Here is a 25757-nt window from a genome sequence, read left to right as displayed (position 1 = left end):
ACGCAAGTACAATGAGAACACGGATGTATTGCAAGCATTAGCCAGCAACTGCTGTGCAGATGTCCTGCATTGTACGACAGGTATACATGTGCACATGCTTACTTTGTGAAATAACTATGTGGCACTTGTCAGTAGTTTTACCAAACATGCTTGGAAAAAATATAATAGTGACATATGAAGGTGTGAGTGAGGTGGTCAACCTGGGCCCACATCAGGTTAAAGCAGGACAAGGTAATCTGATACAATGCAAATACATGTTTACAGCACACAGGGTGTTGTAGATGCCACACAGACATAGATTTAAACAAATGGAAAATGCATGTCAAATTGCCATATTGATTACTGATGTCCACAGAACTGGACATGTACAGTAGAGAGTCGATTATCCAAATATAGATTATCTGAAATTTCAATTATCCGAACACAGCCTTCTAACATTTTCAGGTAGGAAAAAATGTAAAGTCTGAATATGTAAATGTTATGCGTATTTGCTTGTGTGCATTTTTTGAGCTTGTATCCCACTTGTGAAAAATATTATATATTGTCCACTGGAATTACGGAATGGTTGAAAAATGTATTCCTTGCATGCAGAAGAAAAACATTTTATAGGTTTGTTTATCTGGTTCAATGTATGTTTGATTATCTGAACTATCTTTGGCCCCAATTAGTTCAGATAATCCACTCTCTACTCTATGAAACACACATACATAGCAATATGCAATTATGTCACATCAATACGCATAGGTAAGCAAGCTTAAAATGACAAGACATACGCATATACTGCCATGCAAATGTCAAATAAAAAAAATGCATGTGTATGTCACCCACACTGCTCATTATAGAGCAAAGGACACTCTGGTGAGCATCATTGCAGCACATCAACAGTAACTCAGAGAATGCTCACGTCAGAGGTACATTTGTGTGTCAGTATGTATCTTACTGTACACACAAACACACGCGCACACACACACACACACACACACACACACACACACACACACACACACACACACACACACACATTCAGTTAAGGTGTGCAACTATTTCTAGAAGGTATACATTGATGTCATTAGGTGATGGGTGTGGAAATGCTGCATACAGCAAACACGGTGTAATGTACTGGTATAGAATGTCTTATCTGTAACATTGTGTACAGATTAATATTATGCTGCTGTTTGATGCAGTCAGAGAAGGAGGACAGCACATAGGCAGCGTATACTTGCATCTAATCCAACATGGCATGAGTATTGTCAAACCATGACACACAACACATCATGACAGTGGGACATCATGATGTGGTTCAAGAGATGTCACACCATGGCATTATGGCCCCTGACACAGAGGACCTTGCGGTGTTTGGAGAGTCCATCCATGAGGTGGATAGTGATGTTGTTGCAGCTGTAGCCTCAGATGTGGAGGTCCACTTGTCCAACCATTCAGAGAACTCTGCCACAGTGGATGTTGAACAGCTTGAGTCCATTGACCAACACACCACAGTTGGGAGCACTGCTGCTGGCAGTCTCACACAACAACCAGAAGGAGGGCATCACAGTAAATGTAGGTTAGCAGATGTTGTCCATGACCAGGTGTCAGAGGGTGTCTGCTTATTGCTGTAAGCAAATGAATGGTCACAGCAATGACATCATTCAGATGTCCATGCACTTGCCTGTGCCACAGATCATGTGACACACCAGCTACATGTCATGGATGAAGGACAAGAGCACAGATCTCCATGGTAATGCAGCAGTGTTATACCACCAGCAGGATTCTGCGTTCATGACTATGCTCAGTAGATTGTAACCTTGAAGAGGCAGGCCACCTATCCACAGAACCACCATTGGCCATCGAGAATCAATGTCTGTGAACCAACCTGAACAGAGTTCAAGTACTGGCCCATCTGCTGTGGTCCCACCAGTCACAAGGTGTTCAACTTACAGTGTTGTAACCCCATCCATCTCATCTGTGGAGTAACCAGGGCAACATCTTTTTGTATATGGTCAAGGCAAAGCAGACCATGGTGCCAGACATCAATGAGGTTGCCCTAGACTGTGTTAAACTGTGTCCAACAGTGTAGTACACGTAGCTGGCTCATACTGAATTACCATTTTACTATGACATGTCTTCTGATATTAAAATGTCTGCATTATGCCTTGTGTGATTTCTCTTTTTCATGTTATTATATTGTAGCGATAGGAATGCATAGCACTGATGTGTGTCCCTTATTGTTTTCCATCCAGTGATACAACAATTTGAATGTGGATACACACCTGTGTCAGTTGTGCCCTGAGTCGATCCTTGTTGTGACACATTTGCATATGTTCATATTGGAATAGGTTATAATAGTGGTGTTATTTCTGATGTTCAATGTGTACATCTGGTGGGTACCTGCCATTAGATACAATCTGTGTTGTTGGGGTGGGGTAACACCTAAACAAGAATGTTCAGTGTGTGTCCTCTTGTACAAGTGGTCTGTATGACTCAAACATGTGGGTCAGATGTTGCCTGGCTCTGCACTTGTGGTCACACCCAATGTTGCCAAAGCCTGTGTCTTCTGACCCCATGTCCTCCTGCTCCTCTACCTATACCTGTGGGATGTTTTCTATAGACACGCGGGGTTCTTGAGTTAGTTCACCCATACCTGCAGCTGGAAGGCTGGCATATGCTCTGGTTTGCATGTTGTGTAGCATGATGCACACCATTATCACCTGTGCTCCCTTTTCAGGTGTGTACTGTAGTGCCTGCTAGCATATTGTGTAGCATGATGCACACCATTATCACCTGTGCTCCCTTTTCAGGTGTGTACTGTAGTGCACTTTAGCATGTTGTGCAGCATGATGCACACCTTTATCACCTGTGCTCCCTTTTCAGGTGTGTACTGTAGTGCACTTTAGCATGTTGTGTAGCATGATGCACACCATTATCACCTGTGCTCCCTTTTCAGGTGTGTACTGTAGTGCACTTTAGCATGTTGTACAGCATGATGCACACCATTATCACCTGTGCTCCCTTTTCAGGTGTGTACTGTAGTGCACTTTAGCATGTTGTACAGCATGATGCACACCATTATCACCTGTGCTCCCTTTTCAGGTGTGTACTGTAGTGCACTTTAGCATGTTGTGCAGCATGATGCACACCATTATCAGCTGTGCTCCCTTTTCAGGTGTGTACTGTAGTGCACTTTAGCATGTTGTGCAGCATGATGCACACCATTATCAGCTGTGCTCCCTTTTCAGGTGTGTACTGTAGTGCACTTTAGCATGTTGTGCAGCATGATGCACACCATTATCAGCTGTGCTCCCTTTTCAGGTGTGTGCTGTAGTGCACTTTAGCATGTTGTGCAGCATGATGCACGCCCTTATCACCTGTGCTCCCTTTTCAGGTGTGTACTGTAGTGCACTTTAGCATGTTGTGCAGCATGATGCACACCATTATCAGCTGTGCTCCCTTTTCAGGTGTGTACTGTAGTGCACTTTAGCATGTTGTGCAGCATGATGCACACCATTATCAGCTGTGCTCCCTTTTCAGGTGTGTACTGTAATGCACTTTAGCATGTTGTGTAGCATGATGCACACCCTTATCATCTGTGCTCCCTTTTCAGGTGTGTACTGTAGTGCACTTTAGCATGTTGTGCAGCATGATGCACACCCTTATCATCTGTGCTCCCTTTTCAGGTGTGTACTGTAGTGCATGTTAGCATGCTGTGTAGCATGATGCTCACCATTATCAGCTGTGCTCCCTTTTCAGGTGTGTACTGTAATGCATGTTAGCATGTTGTGTAGCATGATGCACACCATTATCACCTGTGCTCCCTTTTCAGGTGTGTACTGTAGTGCACTTTAGCATGTTGTGTAGCATGATGCACATCATTATCACCTGTGCTCCCTTTTCAGGTGTGTACTGTAGTGCACTTTAGCATGTTGTGTAGCATGATGCACACAATTATCACCTGTGCTCCCTTTTCAGGTGTGTACTGTAGTGCACTTTAGCATGTTGTGCAGCATGATGCACACCGTTATCATCTGTGCTCCCTTTTCAGGTGTGTACTGTAGTGCATGCTAGCATGCTGTGTAGCATGATGCACACCATTATCACCTGTGCTCGCTTTGCAGGTGTGTACTGTAGTGCATGTTAGCATGTTGTGTAGCATGATGCACACCATTATCACCTGTGCTCCCTTTGCAGGTGTGTACTGTAGTGCACTTTAGCATGTTGTGTAGCATGATGCACACCATTATCACCTGTGCTCCCTTTTCAGGTGTGTACTGTAGTGCACTTTAGCATGTTGTGTAGCATGATGCACACCATTATCACCTGTGCTCCCTTTTCAGGTGTGTACCGTACTGCACTTTAGCATGTTGTGCAGCATGATGCACACCCTTATCATCTGTGCTCCCTTTTCAGGTGTGTACTGTAATGCATGTTAGCGTGTTGTGTAGCATGATGCACACAATTATCACCTGTGCTCCCTTTTCAGGTGTGTACTGTAGTGCACTTTAGCATGTTGTGTAGCATGATGCACATCATTATCACCTGTGCTCCCTTTTCAGGTGTGTACTGTAGTGCATGTTAGCATGTTGTGTAGCATGATGCACACCATTATCACCTGTGCTCCCTTTTCAGGTGTGTACTGTAGTGCACTTTAGCATGTTGTGCAGCATGATGCCCACCATTATCGTCTGTGCTCCCTTTTCAGGTCTGTACTGTAGTGCATGTTAGCATGTTGTGTAGCATGATGCACACCATTATCACCTGTGCTCCCTTTTCAGGTGTGTACTGTAGTGCATGTTAGCATGTTGTGTAGCATGATGCACACCATTATCACCTGTGCTCCCTTTTCAGGTGTGTACTGTAGTGCACTTTAGCATGTTGTGTAGCATGATGCACACCTTTATCACCTGTGCTCCCTTTTCAGGTGTGTACTGTAGTGCACTTTAGCATGTTGTGTAGCATGATGCACACCATTATCACCTGTGCTCCCTTTTCAGGTGTGTACTGTAGTGCAGTTTAGCATGTTGTGTAGCATGATGCACATCATTATCACCTGTGCTCCCTTTTCAGGTGTGTACTGTAGTGCACTATAGCATGTTGTGTAGCATGATGCACACCATTATCACCTGTGCTCCCTTTTCATGTGTGTACTGTAGTGCACTTTAGCATGTTGTGCAGAATGATGCACACCCTTATCATCTGTGCTCCCTTTTCAGGTGTGTACTGTAGTGCATGTTAGCATGCTGTGTAGCATGATGCACACCATTATCACCTGTGCACCCTTTTCAGGTGTGTACTGTAGTGCACTTTAGCATCTTGTGTAGCATGATGCACACCATTATCAGCTGTGCTCCCTTTCCAGGTGTGTACTATAGTGCACTTTAGCATGTTGTGTAGCATGATGCACACCATTATCAGCTGTGCTCCCTTTTCAGGTGTGTACTGTAGTGCACTTTAGCATGTTGTGTAGCATGATGCACACCATTATCACCTGTGCTCCCTTTTCAGGTGTGTACTGTAGTGCACTTTAGCATGTTGTGTAGCATGATGCACACCTTTATCACCTGTGCTCCCTTTTCAGGTGTGTACTGTAGTGCACTTTAGCATGTTGTGTAGCATGATGCACACCATTATCAGCTGTGCTCCCTTTTCAGGTGTGTACTGCAGTGCATGTTAGCATGTTGTGCAGCATGGCAAGGGTCTATATTAGAAGACTGAATGTTTAGGTGATTGAACACCTAAACATTGATCTTCTACTATCGAAAGCAAAAAATGCCAAACATCCAATTTAACGCAGGGAAAGATTTCCCTTGGCCATTCACCAGGGTTTGCTAATTCCCTACTGTTGAGTGATCTCGGAGTTGGTATATTTAGTTAGGGGGGTGTGGGGGGCACAGCCCCCCCACTTATTTTAGATGTAAAGTAATGTTTTTTGTGTTATGGCTAAGGGACATGTTTCCCTGGGACATTCGACATTGTGCGGTTCGATATTAGAAATCGATGTTTAGGTGTTCGATCACCTAAACATTCGGTTTTCTAATATAGACCAGCATGGCACACACCATCATCATCTGTGCTGCCTTTTCAGGTGTTTATTGCAGTGCACCCCTGGAAGTGTCCAGGCATCTGAACCTAGCCTTAAATACACCAAACACAGGCTCTGTGGTGTTTCTGGCTGTTGCATGTGCTCTGCTGTATGCCTCTTGCGAAGGGTTGGATGGTTAAAGGTACAGGGTCTTTAGCCACGGCTGAAGTAGATAACTACAGTCACCTGTTGTGGGGAATAAAAACACTTTTGGTCAGAAAGGATGTTGTTGTAAGGGAGTATCATTAACTTGCATCCTGGCTGTGTTCTTGTACTTACCAAGTAGCAGTCCTTTAGGTGTTTCACCTTGCTGGAATGCAGCCCTCAGTACACTTTTCCTCCAAATGGCAGCATCATGGACACTTCCAGGGTATGTTCCCATGATGTTTGTTCCATTTAAGCCAAGGACAGTCATACATATGTATATACACCTGTGTGTAGCCTTTGACATGTCATATGTGTGTAACATATACACGTCATTGCACATTTGTTTGGGTTGTGTACACCTAGTTGTGTATTTAGCAGCCTTTGTTGCTCTTCTGCAGTACATCTCTTTGGCACTGTGCTTGGTTGTTTGCCTTTCACATGCATGATTGAAGGTTTGGTCCTGTCCTCTGGAGTTATCTACCATTGTTTGGCCTACATTTGTTCATCTGTGATGTTGCTTAGCTGGCACCTGCACTGCTGAGAGACTATTTATATATATGTTTATTTATCCAATGTGTACTATGAATCTAATTTATTACCCTACAACATCCTACTGTTGGTAATACACATCTAGGTATTACTGTCACACAGTTTGAACATGTGATAACATGATAGTGCATAAGTGGATATGTTTTTCTGCCTTTCACCATGGCTGGTATGGAACCCCTCCCTGTTTGACAACTTTCCATTGCCCGTCTTGTGCAGTGTGTCATCGGTTTACTTACCTGTCCTTACTGTTTGTCTGTATTGGGTTGTGCCATTTCTTCTGTGCATACCTGCTGCGATGGTCTTCTCCTTCTCTTTCCCGATGTTTATCTTTCCTTCTATTCTTAAAAAAAATTGAGCTTATTCCATGGAAAAAACCTGCCCATGCCCCTCTGACTTTCCCTCAGATTTTTCTATTCCATCATCCCTCTCGTGTCTGTTCTTTGCTCATACTCCACATCTTCTTTCTTATCCCCCACTTCCCTTGGGTTTGTGCATTACTTGTATTCCCCACAAAGGTACTGAAGCTATTGTTACCTAATGTTAGATGTGATGTGGCCATGATTCCCCTCTGCTAAATTAATTTTTGTATTAGAAATGGATGGACTCTGTAAGTGCAAGCAGGCATATTTTATTAGTACATGTTTTATGGAGATATCCATAGTTTTCTCTGAGCTTACTACAAAGATTGCTGATGATATATATTACAAAGAGTACTGGAGCTTTGAAGCAAGTATTTTTTGTTAGTGAATAAATTATGTAAATATCAGTAGTTATCTGTAATGTTTCTGGGCAAATTTGTGAAAATATGCATTATGAATGCCATGCAGATTACACTGGAGTAGTTGGCATTCTTTTTTATTTGTATTTATTTATTGAAATATCTTAACTGGGTTAGTCCATCTGTGCCAGAAACCCATTTTCAGTGGAGACCTAAGGAGAAAAGCTCCAGTTACAGACAATTTACAATACATAAAAATACACACTTCAAGATAAAGAAATTAAAATACATAAGGTCAGGAAATATAGAAGTCAAATACATACACATAATAATTAACAAGTAGTAATGTACACATTTTTTTTTTTTTTTTAGTAAAATATATTCAGCAATTGAGCTTTTAGTCGAGAGAGATTGTCTTTACCAAATATATTTCTAGTAGGGTAATTAGAGATAGGCAAACAATATATACATATATACATGTGGTAGAGTAGTAAAGCTTAAGGCTGTAGTCTCTCGGTAAAGTACAAGTGTAAGGTGAGAAAGAGCAAGAGGTGATAGAGTAAGATGTCTGAGGAGTAAGAGCGAACAGAAGAACATAAACAGATAAACTACAGCAGAGTAGAGGAATAAGGCGGAGTCCTGACAGGTGCAAGTCTTGGTGTTAAGTAGGTGAAGTCTGAGTTATTCTTAAAGTGTATAGGGTGGGTAATGGAACGTATGTGTGCTGGGAGTTTATTCCAACCTTGGGCTACAGTGCATTCGTATAGCAGATTACCGACACTATTCTTTGGTTGATAAATATCTAGGCGTTCCTGTTTCAAGGAGCAGAGGGTACGAGTAGGGGGTATAAGAGGATACCAGGGAAAAGAGGGGTGTATTGGTAGATGGTTTTCATACTATAGAGTGTATTTGAAATTGTGATAGAAGGAGTTGTTGGGGAGCTCAAGCCATTGTAGAGAGCTTAGTGCAAGACAGTGGTGATAATTATAAGAACAGGTGGTGACAAATCTAGCTATTTTATGGTATGTTTGTTGGAGTTTGGCCAAGGTTGTGGACTGAATGTAAGTTAGGACTGGGGCAGCATAGAGAAGGGAGGGGAGGATGAGAGCTTGTGCCAGGGATAGTCTAGCATTGCAAGTTAGAAATTTTCTGTTGCGATAAAGAAAGCCAGGTTTTTGGTGAGTTTTTTTTATACTTTGGAGGATATGTAAGTTAAATTTAAGTTCATCATCAACGATGACACATAGAGCTTTGTGTGGGATTCAGGTTATCTGATGGTATTACTGGAGGATGTGATGACAAAGGTGGATTTATGATGAGAGAGAGAATGAGGGAAAAATAGCAGGAGTTTAGTTTTTTGGGGGTAGCCACTTGTCAATGGATAGAAAGGTGTCGGGTATGAGCATGGAGTTCACAGATATTGCTGGAAATGGAGATGAGAGTGGAATCATCAGCATATTGAATTACGGAGGATTGTTTGCAGGGCATGTGAAGTTCATTAGTGAAAATGTTAAACAGGAGGGGACCCAAGATGGGACTTAGGGTACACCGGATATGACTGGAAGGGACGGGGAGCAGAAGGAGAGCCATCTGACAGGTTGTTGCCTACAACAGAGGTAACTAAAGAACCAGGCAAGAGAGGCAGCAGATAGAATGCGGTTAGCTAGTTCAGATAAAAGTATAGGGTGAGAGACAGTGTTGAAAGCTTTGGAGAGGTCAAGGAAAAGACAGGATATCAGTTGGCTGTTATCACGGGCCTCAGCAACAGTAGGAGTAAATGACAGGAGGGCAGTAACTGTGCTGTGGTTGGACCGGAAGCCATGTTGAGTGGGTGTGAGAAGGTTTTCCTGAAGGAGACATTTATCAGCTGAGTATGAATGCATTTTTTGATTATTTTAGAAAGAGGGGAAAGGATGGCAATGGGTCTATAGTTAGATAGGTCAGCTGAGTCCCCCCCTTTATGCAGGGGGATGGTGAAGAAAGATTTCCAAATGATAGGCATTGTTGCTTCTTGAATGGATCTATTGATTAGCAGGGATATGGGATAGGCTATGGATTCATCTGCTAGTTTGAGGAAGATATGTGGGAGAGTATCTGAGGAGGGAGAACAGGGTTTGAGCTTCAGCAAAAGTGATTTCACATAGGAAGTAGGAATAGGTTGAAAGGTGAAGAGGTTTTTGTTAAGTGGGTTGGAAGGGATAGGGGGTATTTGTGTTATGTTTAATGGGTGTGAGTTTTTTGACTGTGTCAATGAAGTGTTTATTGAGGGGGGTACCAGTTTCTTGAGGAGTGTTATTTGGGAAAGGGGGGGGGACTGGAAGGGCAATCTGGCCAGAGAATGTTGTTAAGGGTAGTGCAGAATTTATGTGAATTGGATTTGCTGTTGATTTGGGGAGAGATACAGCAGGATTTTGTATCAATATTCATTTATTTCTTGAGAAGGTTCCGGAGCTCTTTGTAGTTTTGTAATAGGGGTGATTCTTTGATTTTACCCAGGCTTTCCAAACACTATCTCAAATGTGCATAACAAATCTAGTTTCCGTAGACAACCAGGGAGCATAATTTGATTCTAACTCTTCTGCAGGGGGCAAGGGGGTTGAGGATATCTAGGAAAATGTGATACAATTTAAGCACTGTTTCAATGAGAGGGATCAGTCTTTGGAAGGACCGTTCAATGCTAGACAGTATGCAGTTAAATAGGTTGGTATTAAAATTAGAGAGTTGTGACAGTCTCTATAAGAGTGTGATTTCTTTTTTATTGTATCATAATGCATTCAGTTTTACTCTATTGTTGTTCTTACCTTACTGGACAGATTGTGTTTATATATATATATATATATATATATATATATATATATATATATATATATTTATATTTATTTTATTATTTATTTGTACGTATGTATAAGTTATTTATATATATATATATATATATATATATATATATATATTTATTTATATTTATTTTATTATTTATTTGTACGTATGTATAAGTTATTTATATATATATATATATATATATATATATATATATATATATATTTATTTATATTTATTTTATTATTTATTTATGCGTATGTATAAGTTATTTATATATATATATATATATATATATATATATATATATATATATATATTTATTTATATTTATTTTATTATTTATTTGTACGTATGTATAAGTTATTTATATATATATATATATATATATATATATATATATATATATATATATATATTTATATTTATTTTATTATTTATTTGTAATGTATGTATAAGTTATTTATATATATATATATATATATATATATATATATATATATATATATATTTATATTTATTTTATTATTTATTTGTACGTATGTATAAGTTATTTATATATATATATATATATATATATATATATATATATATATATTTATATTTATTTTATTATTTATTTGTACGTATGTATAAGTTATTTATATATATATATATATATATTTATTTATATTTATTTTATTATTTATTTGTACGTATGTATAAGTTATTTATATATATATATATATATATATGTATATATATATATATATATATATATATTTATTTATATTTATTTTATTATTTATTTGTACGTATGTATAAGTTATTTATATATATATATAAACTATCAGGATGCTTGAATTGCAATCATCTTTCCATACCAATGTGCTTATAGTTTGCTTGTGGATTTGTTTAGTCGCCGTTACTACTGAGATACTTTAATGTGTGCTGCGCTAGTCTGACTTTCTTGTGATACATTTACATATCACAACATTATCCACAATTTTGGTGCTATTATTGGCATAATATGTACAAATCCATGAATTTTAAGAAATCTGATCCATAATGATACAATTTTATTGTGTTACTCCATGGCAAAAACTACCGGAAGAAAATATAAACCATAAAAGTTAAGAAAATAATGCTGTAATAAGGGAGTACAATGTTAAGACGTGTTATGGAGACTGGTAATAAATAAATTACCAAAAAAAGGAAATATGCCATACAAAGAGAAAAGTGAAAGAATGTTTATTTTCTGAGGAAGAAGAAATCACAGAATATTTTTTTGAAATGCAAAAGATTGGTGAAATTATAAGAAAAGTTATATAAAGAAACATTTTTTGAAGATTTAAAAGAAAGGAGCAAAGGATTTGATATTATAAAAACAGAAACAGACTATCATTAAAATGAATATTTTGCCTAGAATCCTTTTTCATCTTAACTCCATCTTCTTAAACGTTCCAAAAATTTTTTTCAGAAAAATGGAAACCACAATCTCAAAGTTTTTATGGTTCCCTAAATCAACCAGAATATCATACAGGAATCTAATTACCCTGAAGAACAAAGGCGTTTAAGTCTCCCGGACTTTAATTTATATTACCACATCATTAATGCTACCCGTCTAATTCAAATAGCCTGCTATGATCCCTCTGCTGAATCTTGGTACCCAACCTGGGTCATAATCTGGTGCAACTATATATATTCGCTAAAATTCAATCCATATGCTGTCCTTTTTCTAGCACCTGATGGTGACTACAAGTTCAAGATCTTGCTTACACTAAAGAACAAATTTTGCATCTTTCAAACTCTGATGACCTCCTTAAAATTGCACAATACTATTCCCATTCTCCAACCTATTCACCTAAACCCTAACTTAAAAATCAATAATAAAATGATCGCTCTAACAAACTTTCCTATTGTTAAGAAAGCCATAGTTTGGCAATTTTATAACTCCAAAAATGTCACCGAGGTCAAAGCTTTATTTGGTGCTCCTAACAAATATGATCCTATCGTAAGGCAAATTAGCTCACTTATAAAACAAAAATTCTCTAACTATAGAGTGAAGGAGCAAGACATTACAGTATTACAATCTAGCATTAAATCACTCTCCCTATGGAACAAAATGATTCCGAACACCTATAAACTTGTGTCAATCATTAAGTATAATCATTCACTTCTATTTTCCAAATATTGGGACGGTATACATGGAGAAATTTCTATGGAGTCGAAGTGCGAAGCAATCAATAATACCCTGAATCTAACCCCCTTCAGAAACCTAATTTACACTCAGCTTATGATAAACAACAATTCTACTGTACCCCAGCAGTCTTACTGAAATTCAGATACAATAAAAACCTAACCTGTCCGTTCTATTCCCTCCCACATGTAGATATACTTCACATCTTTTGGAGCTGTAAGAATATTTACAAACTTTAATGTTCAGTTGGAAAAAAATGGGATACGAAAAAAAACACATTCTCTTGGCAAACTATCATTTTAAATATTATTCCTAAATCTCTTAAGGGTATCCATCACCACATCTGTGTTACAGCCTGTGCCCTTCTCAAATATTTTATAGCCAAGAACTGGGTCAATCCCTCAACAATAGCTTGGGAAAACTTTACATCAATGGCAATCAAATCTATATCTGCACATAAGTTATGCGATAATAACAAAAAGAAAAAAGAATATTTTCAGAATTACTGGTGTAGACTTTTTGACCTAATCCAAACTAAATAATCTTCCAAAATGTGGATCTCTAACATTACATTCCAGGAAAACCTCCATCAGTATCATTTCTGGCCCTATAACCATTAGACATTGTTACCATCACACGGTAACTTTTGATTTTATAAAATATTTTGTTATATCATTTTGTTATCCTCTGGCATCCATGGTGTAAATATGTTGTAAATATGGTATAAATAGAAGTACATAGTGTAAATAGTTGTTTTTATGGTTATACCCTCCTTGCCGCTTTTCTTTCTTCTTAAAACAGTCATATATTCTTCCTTCCAAGCTACTTTCCATTTGCATCCCTAGACTTTGACTGTAATAGGTTACTAGGGGTGTTTACTGCTTATTTTGATCTCTAAGATGTAAGCTTCCCTGTAAGATAACTGCTGTGTTCTAAATGCATAGTTTTTGCACTAACTGTTACATATATACCTATACTTTACTGCTTTCCGTAATGACTTAAAATTTTTCCATTGTATGTTTGAAAAGTTTGAAAAATTCAATAAAAATATATTTGAAAAAAAAAACAGAAATAGACTATATGGAAAAATAGCAGATAAAAGTTGTTTTATGTTGTATGGGTTATTTTGGAATTTGATAATACAAGAGATTATGCTTTATGAAAAATGGATATTGGCAGTAATATTATGAAAAATTAGATGGTGGGTGTGGAGAAAAGAGTGGGGGTCTAGTGTGGAAACCAAGGATGAAAATGTATAAGGCTGGAGAACATAAGATATGCTGTGTTAGGATACGGTCTATATTGGAAGTTCAAACGCTCATAAGTCTGAACACCGTAACAAAGCCACAGAACATCAAATTCTTTCCCAGGGAAAGAATTCAGTGGGCCGGTTCCACGGCTATGTTATTTCCTCCACTGTGATGAGATCTCGGAATTGGTATATTTAAGTAGGGGGGGTGGGGGGGAGAAGCCCCCCACATTAGAAACAGTATTTAGTGTTCGTGGCTTTCCATGTTTCATCCCGGAACAGAGATTTTTTTCCCTGGGAAAACAAATCGCTGTTCTGAGTGTTTGGAGTATTCAGTTTTTAAACTTTTGGGTTCGATATTTACATAGTCAAAGTTTTGACACTTCGACTATGTGATATAAACCTGTTAGGATATAATATCCTCAGTGTGCTAGGGTATGATATACTCCATGCACTGTATTAATCACTTTGACTTCACCCATGTGACCTATAGTCTAGCAGTCACAATCCACACCATATCAGCCTTAGTGCTGTAGAAAGTAATAGCCCTACCAATTCTGTATTATTACTGTATAACTTTCAGGAGCTAGAACACAGTTATTATATGAGTGAGGATCTTTAACATTTAGCAGTTATTACATGAGTGTGGATTGTTTCCTTTAAGCAGTACTGGTACTAGAATCTTAAATGATGGTTGTTTACTCTAGTAATAAACTACCTCATACTTTGTAGTACCTTTAGGTAAACCATTTTACAGCTGTGCAAATTAATGGTGAAACCATTTACCTGTAGAAGCTCTCATCAGAGTGTCCTCCATCTTCAATTGGTTATACAGTGATAGGGCATATGATACAATCGCTACTGTGTACGGCCGCTTCAGTGTTGCATATCGCAATTTCAAATACTCATTTGCTCTCTTAATGCTTCCATCTAAATTCTACATGCAGAATAAAGAAATAATGAAATAAATCCTCAATGTACTGTCAGACACAGAATGATTTATTACATAAATATTATATAATACATCAGCGATTGCTTTTAGCATTTGTAACTTTCTGCCTTTCATTAAACATTTTTGCATGCGTGCAGTCCCCTTGGAGGTACTCACAATGATGAGTAGCATCATAGTGAAGCCTTCACAGTGGAAACTCAGAAGAGAGACACAAGAGATGTGCAGAACACAAAGGAAAGCATATAATGGTGACCAGCAAGGCTGAGGACCACCTCCATGATATCACTGGGCAGAAGGACAGCCAAGGCCCACTAGAAAACAACTAGTGCTGTGAAATTCAGGTGATGGTGGTGGGGTATCATGAGAGGAGTACTTAGAGCTCCGTGACAGAAAGGGGCTAGAACAGGTACCCCAAGACTCTGGTAACTGCAGCTGGTCGAGGTGAGTTGAACATCAGTATATTTATTCAACTTATTATTTTTGTTTCATTTCTTTAATTGAGTTGCTTTGTCTGGCTGAAATGTTGTTTTACAGGAGGATGTGGAGTCAAAGATCTATATTATCAATAAACTATATGGCCAATAATCTATATTATAAACACTGGAAAAATCTGATATGGTAGCCAGTCAGCTTAGACAGCATGTCTTTGGAATAAGACAGCAACATATAGTACACAGAGAAACCCCATCCAGGTTCAGGAAGAGCACACAAACTCTATGTAGGCAGCAGCCAGAAAGGGGGATTGAACCTCAATTCTGGAAAGGCAGAAATACCAGAAATTACTCTGCAACTATGCACCCAAACCCTGCACTTCAGTGTTGTTACCCAGGAGCCTTAAACCAATATTATACCTGATTTTAAGGTTAGGATATATAGAACAGACAAAAGTAATGTGTGGCTGGAGATTTTAGCATGAACAAGGATGTTAGTTTAATTGCTGATCAGATTTCACATAGAGAAGTGCAGGTACATACTGACAACAGCCTGACAAGTATAGGTTCATAGGGTCATAGGTTCATAGGGTCATAGGTTCATAGGTTCATAGGTTCATAGGTTCATACTAGGCTATCTGCCCTAGGGCATTTATAAGCCTAGCCAGAGTGTGTTTGGCTTTCGCCACCCATTTTAAATTTATTTTGCTATGCCCTTTTTCGAGGTTAGTATACTGTGCCTCTGTCTAACCGTGACACAGAAGTGATACCCAGGGTAAACCTACGATCTCCCATCCACTCATCAAGATTCCTCTTCAAGAGAGTCAATGAGGGACTCTGCCTAACCTGGACTGGGATTTTAATCCAAGAGTGAAGGGAGCCTCTGCGTTATGAATCTGTCCCTCCAGCATGTCCTATTTATTTCAGTGCTGAGGTTCAAGTCTCTCGAGCGCGTAGCTCGATGGGATTTGGATTTTCTGAGGTGCAGCATGTCCATTAATTCCGGGTTGGGCATGGCTTTATACGTCAGGCACAGATCGCCTCTGAACAGGCGGTATGCCACTGAGTAGAGCTGGAGTTTCTTTAACCGGGCAGCATATGGCATCTGTTTGAGCCCTTTGATCCTCTTGGTGAGGTACTTTTGGGGTCTTTCCAGTTGCTGCAGGTGTCTGGTAAGGTACATCCCAAAAGTGGCATTGTACTCAATTATGGGCCTGATGAGGGATGAGTAAAGAGGCACGATGACGTCCCCTGATCTAGATGTGAATCCCTTCATGATTAGGTGGGCTATATAAAATGTTTTTCTAACCACTTTGGCCACGTGGTTGTCAAATGAGAGATTGCTATCAACTTGGGTCCCCAGGTCCCTAATTACTTCTTCTGTACTTAATGGATTACCACCTATGTGGTAATTTGTGGGCACTTTGTTTTTGCCAAAGGGGATGACTATACACTTTATGTCATTTAGCTTGAGGCCATGGCTCTGGCACCAGTTGTCTCTTTCTATGAGGCCCTTTTGGAGGATGCTTGTGTCGACTGAAGAGTCAATTATGGCGCCCAGTTTGCAGTCATCTGCGAACTTCGTCAGCCACAGTCCTTCCGTGTTGGCCTGTACCTCCGAGAAATATATACCGAACAAGAGAGGTCCCAGGACTGAGCCTTGTGGGACACCACTTGTAACTGGTTTGGAGACTGACATGGCTCTAGCAATTCTAATGATGTGGGTTCTGTCCTTGAGCCAGTTTGCAATCCATCTAGTGACATAGGGGTTTATATTTAAGCTGGTGAGCTTATCTATAATGCCCGAGTGGGGTATTGTATCGAAGGCTTTTGCGAGGTCCAGGTAGGCTGTGTGGACCACCTTCCCCTCGTCAATGGCCTTGGTGACTGTTTCAAAGAAATCAACCAGGTTTAAGAGGTAGGATCTGCCCTTAACAAAGCCAAACTGGGTAGGATTCAGTGTTTGTAGGTCCCCAATATCTTTATTTATGAGGTCCATGATGATCCTTTCCATAGCTTTGCAGACCAAGCTAGTCAGGCTTATGGGGCGATAGTTTCCAGGATCCGTTGAGGCACCACCTTTATAGAGAGGGACCACTGTTGCTGTACGCCACTCTTTGGGCACATATCCTGTAGTAAGGCTGAGATTGAATAGTAGTTTTATGTTTTGGTTTAGCTCTTCTTGGAGTTCATGTAGGATGCAGCCCGGGACACCATCTGGTCCCATTGATGCTGTGTTTTTTGCTTTGGAGAGGGCGGCTCTTACCTGAGCATCTGAGATGTCAGGGGGGCAGCACTCTGCTGGGATAGATATTTGCCCTTTTGGTGGGGAGGGGGGGGGGGAGAAGTTTGCATTGAACTTGCCAGCTAGGATGTTGGCAATGTCTGTGGGTTCGGTGTATTTTTTGTCATTTTGGACTAATTCTGAGCATATCTGGGAATTACCACCCAGATTCCTAACATAACTAAAGAAAGCCTTGTGATTATCCTTAGTGTCCTGTGCAATTTTTCTCTCGAAGCTGGCCTTAGACAATTTTATGTGTGCCCGTAGTTTTTTGCTAATACTGATCAGTGATGCCTTCCCTTTTTGGGATTTTGCTCTATCATTTAGTAGCTTCCTCCTTCTATTGTATAGTTTATTTATGGCTGGGGTCCACCAGACAGGACGTCTGCCTTTGGCGGATTGGGTCTTGGTTTTATTTGGTATCGCCTGATCCATGCATTCCTGAAGGTGTTCATAGAATGCGTTTATAAAGGATTCTGCAGTCTGGGCTGTATTTTCCACAGGCCCAGAGGCTTTGAAGGATTCCACCTCAGTTTTGAGGAGTGTGAAATTTGCTTTAGAGAAGTTTTTCACTGTGGTTTTCTGGGCAGGGGGTGGGGTCGGGATGTGAATATCCAGTGAGATTAGTTTATGGTCTGATCTTACCAGTGAGGGATACACTTCTGGACTGGAGCATAGAGTCCCCATGTTGGTGATGATCAGGTCCAGTATGTTTTCCCCTCTTGTGGGAGTGGTAACAAGTTGTTCCATAGCATTTGAGTTTATAAATTCTAGGAACCTTTGGGCTAGGGTGTTGGAGCTAGAGTAATGCTCCCAGTCTATGTTTGGGTAGTTGAAGTCGCCCAATATAATGGTGTTTGGAGAGACCTTCATATTTTCCAGTGTTCTCAGGAAGGCCGAGTGGGGTTCTTGGGTTTGGGAGGGTGGTCTGTAGCAGGCTATAAACTGGAAGGCAGTTTTACCCACTGTTAGTTGCACATGGATAGTCTCTGATGCTTCGTGCTTTGCCACCAACCTGGAGGTGTGGGTATCTTTGATGAATATTGATACTCCCCCTCCTTTCGTGGTTCGGTCCAAGTTTTGGGGCCGAAAAGCATAGTATGAGGTATAACCTGGTAGTGCTGGGGTGCTCTCGGGAGCCCTGAACCAGGTTTCTGTTACTGCACAGATATCGATGTTCTCCATGCTAAGGAGAGTTTCGAGTACGTGCATCTTGAGGTTTAGACTTCTGGCGTTGAGTAGCCTTACTCTTAGTTTCTTATCCCTTGTGATACCTATGGAGGTGGGTTTGTCTTTTGAGCCTTGCCTAAAAAAGGCACTATGGGGGTAGCAAGAGACTTTGCCAATATCCGAAAGCCCAGGGGTGACAGGTGCAAGCCGTCCCTAGCGAAGCATCGTGGCTTGTCAAGCATATCATCCCAAGCTGACAGGCATTGGATCCCCTTTGAATGACACCAGTACTTAAGCCAATTGTTGAAATTGATCATCTTGTCTTCATATTGTGGCATCATTCTTGGTGAGGGTAAGATGCTACTCAAGGTCAGGGTCATACCGGCCTGGGCTACATGCTCAGAGAGCTCCTTTATGTCTCTTTTCATGTAGTCCAGGGAGGTACGTCTCAGGTCATTCACACCAGCATGGACAATGACTGAGTCATATTTGTACTTGCCTTGGAGTGACCTGAGTGCTTGTGTTATGTGGCGGATCCTAGCCTATGTAAAGATTTTTTTATCTGAGGGCTATTACCATAGTTATTTCTCAGAAAAAAAAACAGTTTAGTGCTCAGGGTGAATGTGGATTTTTATACGTGTATCTATATATAATTAATTGTACATATATATATATATATATATATATATATATATATATATATATATATATATGTATATATAAAATATATATGTATTCTTATATTACACCATTGTAAGAGCAGGTCAGTAGGGTCAGGTTTTCTGCATGTGTCCTTCATGTGTTAAATCATATTAATCATTTGTTCACTCATGTCAGACTATGGCTAGGTACATTGGACATGTCTTTCAGTGCAAAAAGCACTTGTTTCAAACACCCCCATTTCTTTGTATTTGAATGGCAGATTTCAGGAGTTTGTAAGCAAGGAAATTCAAGCTGAGAAGAGTCTGGCTTTGCTCTTTCTTCGTAGGAGTAGATGGCAGCAACTTATTGCATAAACATAGCTGTGGAGAGCCGCCCCTTCACCTACTGCACTGCAACAGGATTAAAGGAATGAGAAGCCTGCTTCAAACTGCAAAGGGAGTGCAGAAGGGACCAACCCCTGTTGTAGGGACAAGAACATTTGGTGTGGGGGGGTGTGGCTGATGGGTGAAGGTCCACAATGGAGCGACAGTAAGCTTAAACTTGCAATAGACAGAGGCCAACCCATTGCTCTAAAGGGTGTGAGAGGGGTTATGCTACTGGTGCAGTGACATGGCAGTTACATCTACTGTATAAGTGCATAGGAATTAAAGTAAGCACAGGACACTCTTGCAGGGGGCAGGACTAATTAGAAAGATAACTCTGGCCTAGTGGTGCATGGACATAGGTCTGCTTACATTGCTAGTGACCTCCATTTGAGAAGTAGAGCAGAGGTCAGTGGTCACAGACTGGATGACCAGCCAGGGAAAAAGGAAGAAGTGACTTTGGTCAGTTCACTTTTTCATGGGGTCATGATGTTCCTTACTTGTTGTCCAGAATGACCCTCAGTTGGGATGGGAGAACCTTCAACATTTGCAGAAGTGCCAGCATTGCCACTGCTTAATCCATGGTTAAAGGACTGCAGTACAGGCCATCTGAAATCCTCAGACCTGAACATTGACAACATACCAGGTCTGCAATCTTATGCCAAGTGTGCAGTATCTGAGCCTCTGCTGAATCTGTTCCACCTACCTGCAGGGTTTGTGCTTGATGGCTGAAGATCAGCCCCACCATGACTCCCATACACAGGGGTGTCTCCTGTATAGACCCACCTAATTATACAACCATCTACCTCACCAGCATTATTTGCAAAGACATGGAAAACATCATAGCAAAACTCATTAATGTACGTTTCATGGAGAAAGGTAAAGGAAGAATAACTGCACGTTTCACGGAGAAAGGTAAAGGAAGAATAACTGCACATGTCACTGAGAAAGGTAAAGGAAGAATAACTGCATGTGTCACTGAAAAAGGTAAAGGAGAAATAACTGCACCTGTCACTGAAAAAGGTAAAGGAGGAATAACTGCACGTGTCACTGAAAAAGGTAAAGGAGGAATAACTGCATGTGTCACTGAAAAAGGTAAAGGAGGAATAACTGCACGTATCACTGAAAAGGGTAAAGGAGGAATAACTGCACGTGTCATTGAAAAAGGTAAAGGAGGAATAACTGCATGTTTCACGGAGAAAGGTAAAGGAGGAATAACTACACGTGTCACTGAAAAAGGAAAGGAGGAATAACTGCATGTGTCACTGAAAAGGGTAAAGGAGGAATAACTGCACGTGTCAGTGAAAAAGGTAAAGGAGGAATAGCTGCACTTTTCACGGAGAAAGGTAAAGGAGGAATAACTGCACATGTCACTGAAAAAGGTAAAGGAGGAATAACTGCACGTGTCACTGAAAAAGGTAAAGGAGGAATAATTGCACGTGTCACTGAAAAAGGTAAAGGAGGAATAACTGCACGTGTCACTGAAAAAGGTAAAGGAAGAATAACTGCACATGTCACTGAAAAAGGTAAAGGAGGAATAACTGCACGTTTCACTGAAAAAGGTAAAGGAGGAATAACTGCACGTGTCACTGAAAAAGGTAAAGGAGGAATAACTGCACGTGTCACTGAAAACGGTAAAGGAGGAATAACTGCATGTGCCACTAAAAAAGGTAAAGAAAGAATAACTAGACGTTTCACGGAGAAATGTAAAGGAAGAATAACTGCACGTGTCACTGAGAAAGGTAAAGAAAGAATAACTAGATGATTCACGGAGAAAGGTAAAGGAAGAATAACTGCATGTGTCACTGAAAAAGGTAAAGGAGGAATAACTGCACGTGTCAGTGAAAAAGGTAAAGGAGGAATAGCTGCACTTTTCACGGACAAAGGTAAAGGAGGAATAACTGCACATGTCACTGAAAAAGGTAAAGGAGGAATAACTGCACGTGTCACTGAAAAAGGTAAAGGAGGAATAATTGCACGTGTCACTGAAAAAGGTAAAGGAGGAATAACTGCACGTGTCACTGAAAAAGGTAAAGGAAGAATAACTGCACATGTCACTGAAAAAGGTAAAGGAGGAATAACTGCACGTGTCACTGAAAAAGGTAAAGGAGGAATAACTGCACATGTCACTGAAAAAGGTAAAGGAGGAATAACTGCACGTGTCACTGAAATAGGTAAAGGAGGAATAACTGCACGTGCCACTAAAAAAGGTAAAGAAAGAATAACTAGACGTTTCACGGAGAAATGTAAAGGAAGAATAACTGCACGTGTCACTGAGAAAGGTAAAGAAAGAATAACTAGATGATTCACGGAGAAAGGTAAAGGAAGAATAACTGCACGTGTCACTGAGAAAGGTAAAGAAAGAATAACTAGACGTTTCACGGAGAAAGGTAAAGGAAGAATAACTGCATCACAAACCTGGTATGTTCTAATGGGAGAACTGATTCAAACCTCTTCAAATGGAAGGGTGAAGAAAGAACTTAAAAAAACAGAAGGTTGACAAAGCAATGGATATGCAAGGGATTCATCTCAGAAGCCAAAAGGAGTTCATGCCAGAATTGTAAACACACTTGCTGTGGAACTAGTGAAGCCGATTATATACATCTTTGCGAACTCACAGTAAGGTATTGTGGTCTGACTGGATGGAATGATAGCAGTTGTTAATTCTGTTTCACAAGAATTGATATAGGATGGAGATGTGGCTAGGTTTGTGCTTGTGGTGTAAAAGTGGTGGGATTCTTCCTGTAAGAAAGGCGTTCACTAATTCCAGGATATTGCTGAGAAACAAGAGATTGCTAGATCAAAGATAGCATGATTTCACATGGGTAACCCACGTCGAGTATGTCAGTTAAGAAATCTTGGGTGATCGAAGAAGTAAACCATAGTGGGTCTGTCAATGTGACCAATACAAACTCCAAGAAGGCATCTAACACAGTTCCACAAAAATAAATAATACAGGTTTTATCCATCTTTTGTGTGGTGTAGGAAGTGACAGAGTGGGTAAAATGTTGAGTGTCTAACCGATGATAGTACCTACAGTAAGGAAAATAGTTCTGTAATTAGAGTTGTGCATGAATCAGTACTGCGACTGAACATATCATCGATGTAAGTCACAGTGTTGACAGACGGGAGTGAAATGTATATCTTCTTAAAGATGTTACTAAGCTCTGCAATGGAGTGCTACACAAAGCATTGCAGGGAAGTTCAGTTTACAATTTGAAAATCATTGTGGAAAGACAGTAAGAAAAGTTGTGAGGTTCCTAGCATGTACAGAGAGAGACTTCACTGGTGCAAAACTGCAAACAGTCCTCCGTTTATGTTTGTAACTGTGCAGTGATTGCATACTCCTGTCCATGTATTTATAATGTGCATGTATTTAGCTTGGAATAATTTTTGTAATACTATTTATGCTTTCACAATGTGTTAATAGTTACATGGGCTGGATTGTACCTGCAAATGGTCTGCACTCCAAAGTTCTTAACCCAGTTAAGCAAAACTGAAATAAAAATAAAGTTGTTCATACACAAGGTAAGATAGATTACCTTCTTAAATGCTGCATACCTTTCTGGAAATATCTCTTGTGGCAAAACATAAATAGAATTAAAATACACTATAACAATAAGTGTTATCACGGTCCAAATGCTCCTGTTACTAATAAAATAAATAAATAGTCCAAGAGAAAAGTACAGGAGCAAACCAAGGCTGGCAACAAACATCAGCATAAATCCAGCAGTCACTAAGGCATATTCAAGCAGCAGATATAAGTGCTAGTTCAAACAAAAAATCCAAGCCAAATGCAAATAAAATCCAGGCCGTTTTATTGCTAAGTGCTTTCACCCAGCAAGGGCTTTTTCAAACCATCAGAAACAAACATTGAATAAAATCAAGTCACATTTTATAAGGAAATAGGACTGACATCACTTCCTATTCCTGATAAAAATTTCACAGTATGCAATGATAAAATATATGTATAAAAAATATATATATAAATACACATCTATGAATAAAAGCAGATATAATTTTTTTTTTATTAAAGTTTTAAAAAATGCATGTTTATTTCACAGTTAGTCTCCTGTTCTTAAGAACAGGTTTCAAAGGAATTTTATCATTCAAACCTGGTCTGCGGTGTGCTCTAAGTCTGATGATCCATTTTAATTCCAAGGTTTCAGTGTAATTGCATGTATCCCCTCCCCTAACACTAGGTTTATTGATCTGTAAAACTAGAAACACAAAAGAATGTGTGTTATCACTGTCCATAATGTGTTTGGAAAGTGCACTGCGTGGAGATAGCATGCGGATATGATAAAGATGTTCCCTTACCCTATCTCATAGGCGTCTCCTGAATATAGACTACCTCATTAGAAACATTTTTTACTGGACTTGTACTCCAAGATGTGTATTTATATACATTTTTATACATATATTTTATCATTGCATACTGTGAAGTTTTTATCAGGAATAGGAAGTGATGTCAGTCCTATTTCATTATAAAATGCGACTTGATTTTATTCAGTGTTTGTTTCTGATGGTTTGAAAAAGCCCTTGCTGGGTGAAAGCGCTTTCCAATAAAACGGCCTGGATTTTATTTGCATTTGGCTTGGATTTTTTTGTTTGAGCTAGCACTTATATCTGCTGCTTGAATAAGCCTTAGTGACTGTTGGATTTATGCTGATTTTTGTTGCCAGCCTTGGTTTTCTCCTGTACTTTTCTCTTGGACTATAAATAGAATTAAAGCTGTATTACATGCCAGGCAAAATGGTACAAGTTATGTGCTAAAACATTTTAGATAAAATGGCTGAGTGAATTTTTGCTTTTTTGTATAAAAGACCAATGAAACAGAAGTGATTTACAAAGGCAGTGTATTAAACAATTAATTGTGCATTAACAAGGAGTTGTAATATAGAAATAATGGAAGTATAACTCAGAAGGATATCAGGAAGTATATATTCACAGATAGGTTTGTGCATGCATAGAACAGATCTCCACAGACTGAGAAATTTTATGCCTACTTAGTTTAGTGAAGCACAGGGCAAAATGAAAGTAACCTGATGAGGAAGGATAAGTTGCTATAAGTTATTTAACACTGGCCTTATCCATATATTGGCTAAAGTATAGCGTAGGTGGGTTTAAGCCATCCTTTTTTGCATTTATGTTTGTCTTCTCCTATTTCAAGCTAACTTTTCCTGACAACAGGTTAGCGTCACCTTTGTTCAATGTCTAGGGTAGCTGTGCATACCACCACTAGCATAGGTGACCTCACCATATTCCTCTGAAAAAAAGTGAGAATAACATAAAGATGATACGCTAGATAGCAAATCTCTGAAGAGGCACAGATGGTGCCACGCACCTTATAGTCACCATTGGCTTTCTTGTTCATGTATTTTCTACAATTCCACCCCAGAGCAGATGCCACAGAAACTTAATCCTCTAGCAGTAAACCTCTCATATGGAGGGCAAGAGCAGGACAACTGTGGCATACAAAAGTCCTACCTCTCCACTAAATAATGAGCAAAGAAGGTGGAGTAAGTTTCCATATCGAATACAGCATTGACAGGTATCCACAGTACACATGTAGCAAATAAAAATGTTAAAATTTTGGGCGATGCAGTGATGCAGCGGTTAACATTGTCACCTCACAGCAAGAGGTCTCCGGTTCGATTCTCGGCTGGGGTGCCTTCTGTGTGGAGTTTGCCTGTTCTCCCTGTGTTCGTGTGGGTTTCCTCCGGGTACTCCGGTTTCCTCCCACATTCCAAAGACATGCATCTGGAGTATTTCTCCCCGGGCCTCCACTGAAAACAGGCTCTGTGGAACCTAGTCAGACTTTCCTGGTCAACAAATGTTAAATAAATAAATAAATAAAAATGCTACAATCAGTGCTACATGGCAGGAGTGCTACAATCAGTGCTGCATGGCAGGAGTTCTACGATCAGTGCTACATGGCAGGAGTGCTACAATCAGTGCTACAACCAATGCTACATGGCAGGAGTGCTCCAATCAGTGCTACATGGCAGGAGCGCTACACAGAAGGAGTGCTACAATCAGTGCTATATGGCAGGAGTGCTACAATCAGTGCTACATGGCAGGAGTTTCACGATCAGTGCTATATGGCAGGAGTGCTACAATCAGTGCTACATGGCAGGAGTTCTACGATCAGTGCTACATG

General features: G+C 39.7%; 1 protein-coding gene across 1 annotated transcript in view; it reads right to left on the bottom strand.

The window, feature by feature from the left end:
* Positions 1-25757, bottom strand: part of LOC122810818 (complement C3-like) — a 1708896-nt gene that overhangs the window by 299442 nt on the left and 1383697 nt on the right. Inside the window, exon 28 of the mRNA XM_044082377.1 lies at positions 14519-14669. Coding sequence (XP_043938312.1) covers positions 14519-14669 — 151 coding nt within the window. The remainder of the gene's footprint in view (positions 1-14518; positions 14670-25757) is intronic.

The sequence above is a fragment of the Protopterus annectens genome, chromosome 9.part0, assembly GCF_019279795.1.
Source record: "Protopterus annectens isolate FY-2018-M chromosome 9.part0, PAN1.0, whole genome shotgun sequence".
NCBI lineage: Eukaryota > Metazoa > Chordata > Ceratodontiformes > Protopteridae > Protopterus > Protopterus annectens.
This window is presented reverse-complemented; position numbering and strand designations above follow the sequence as displayed.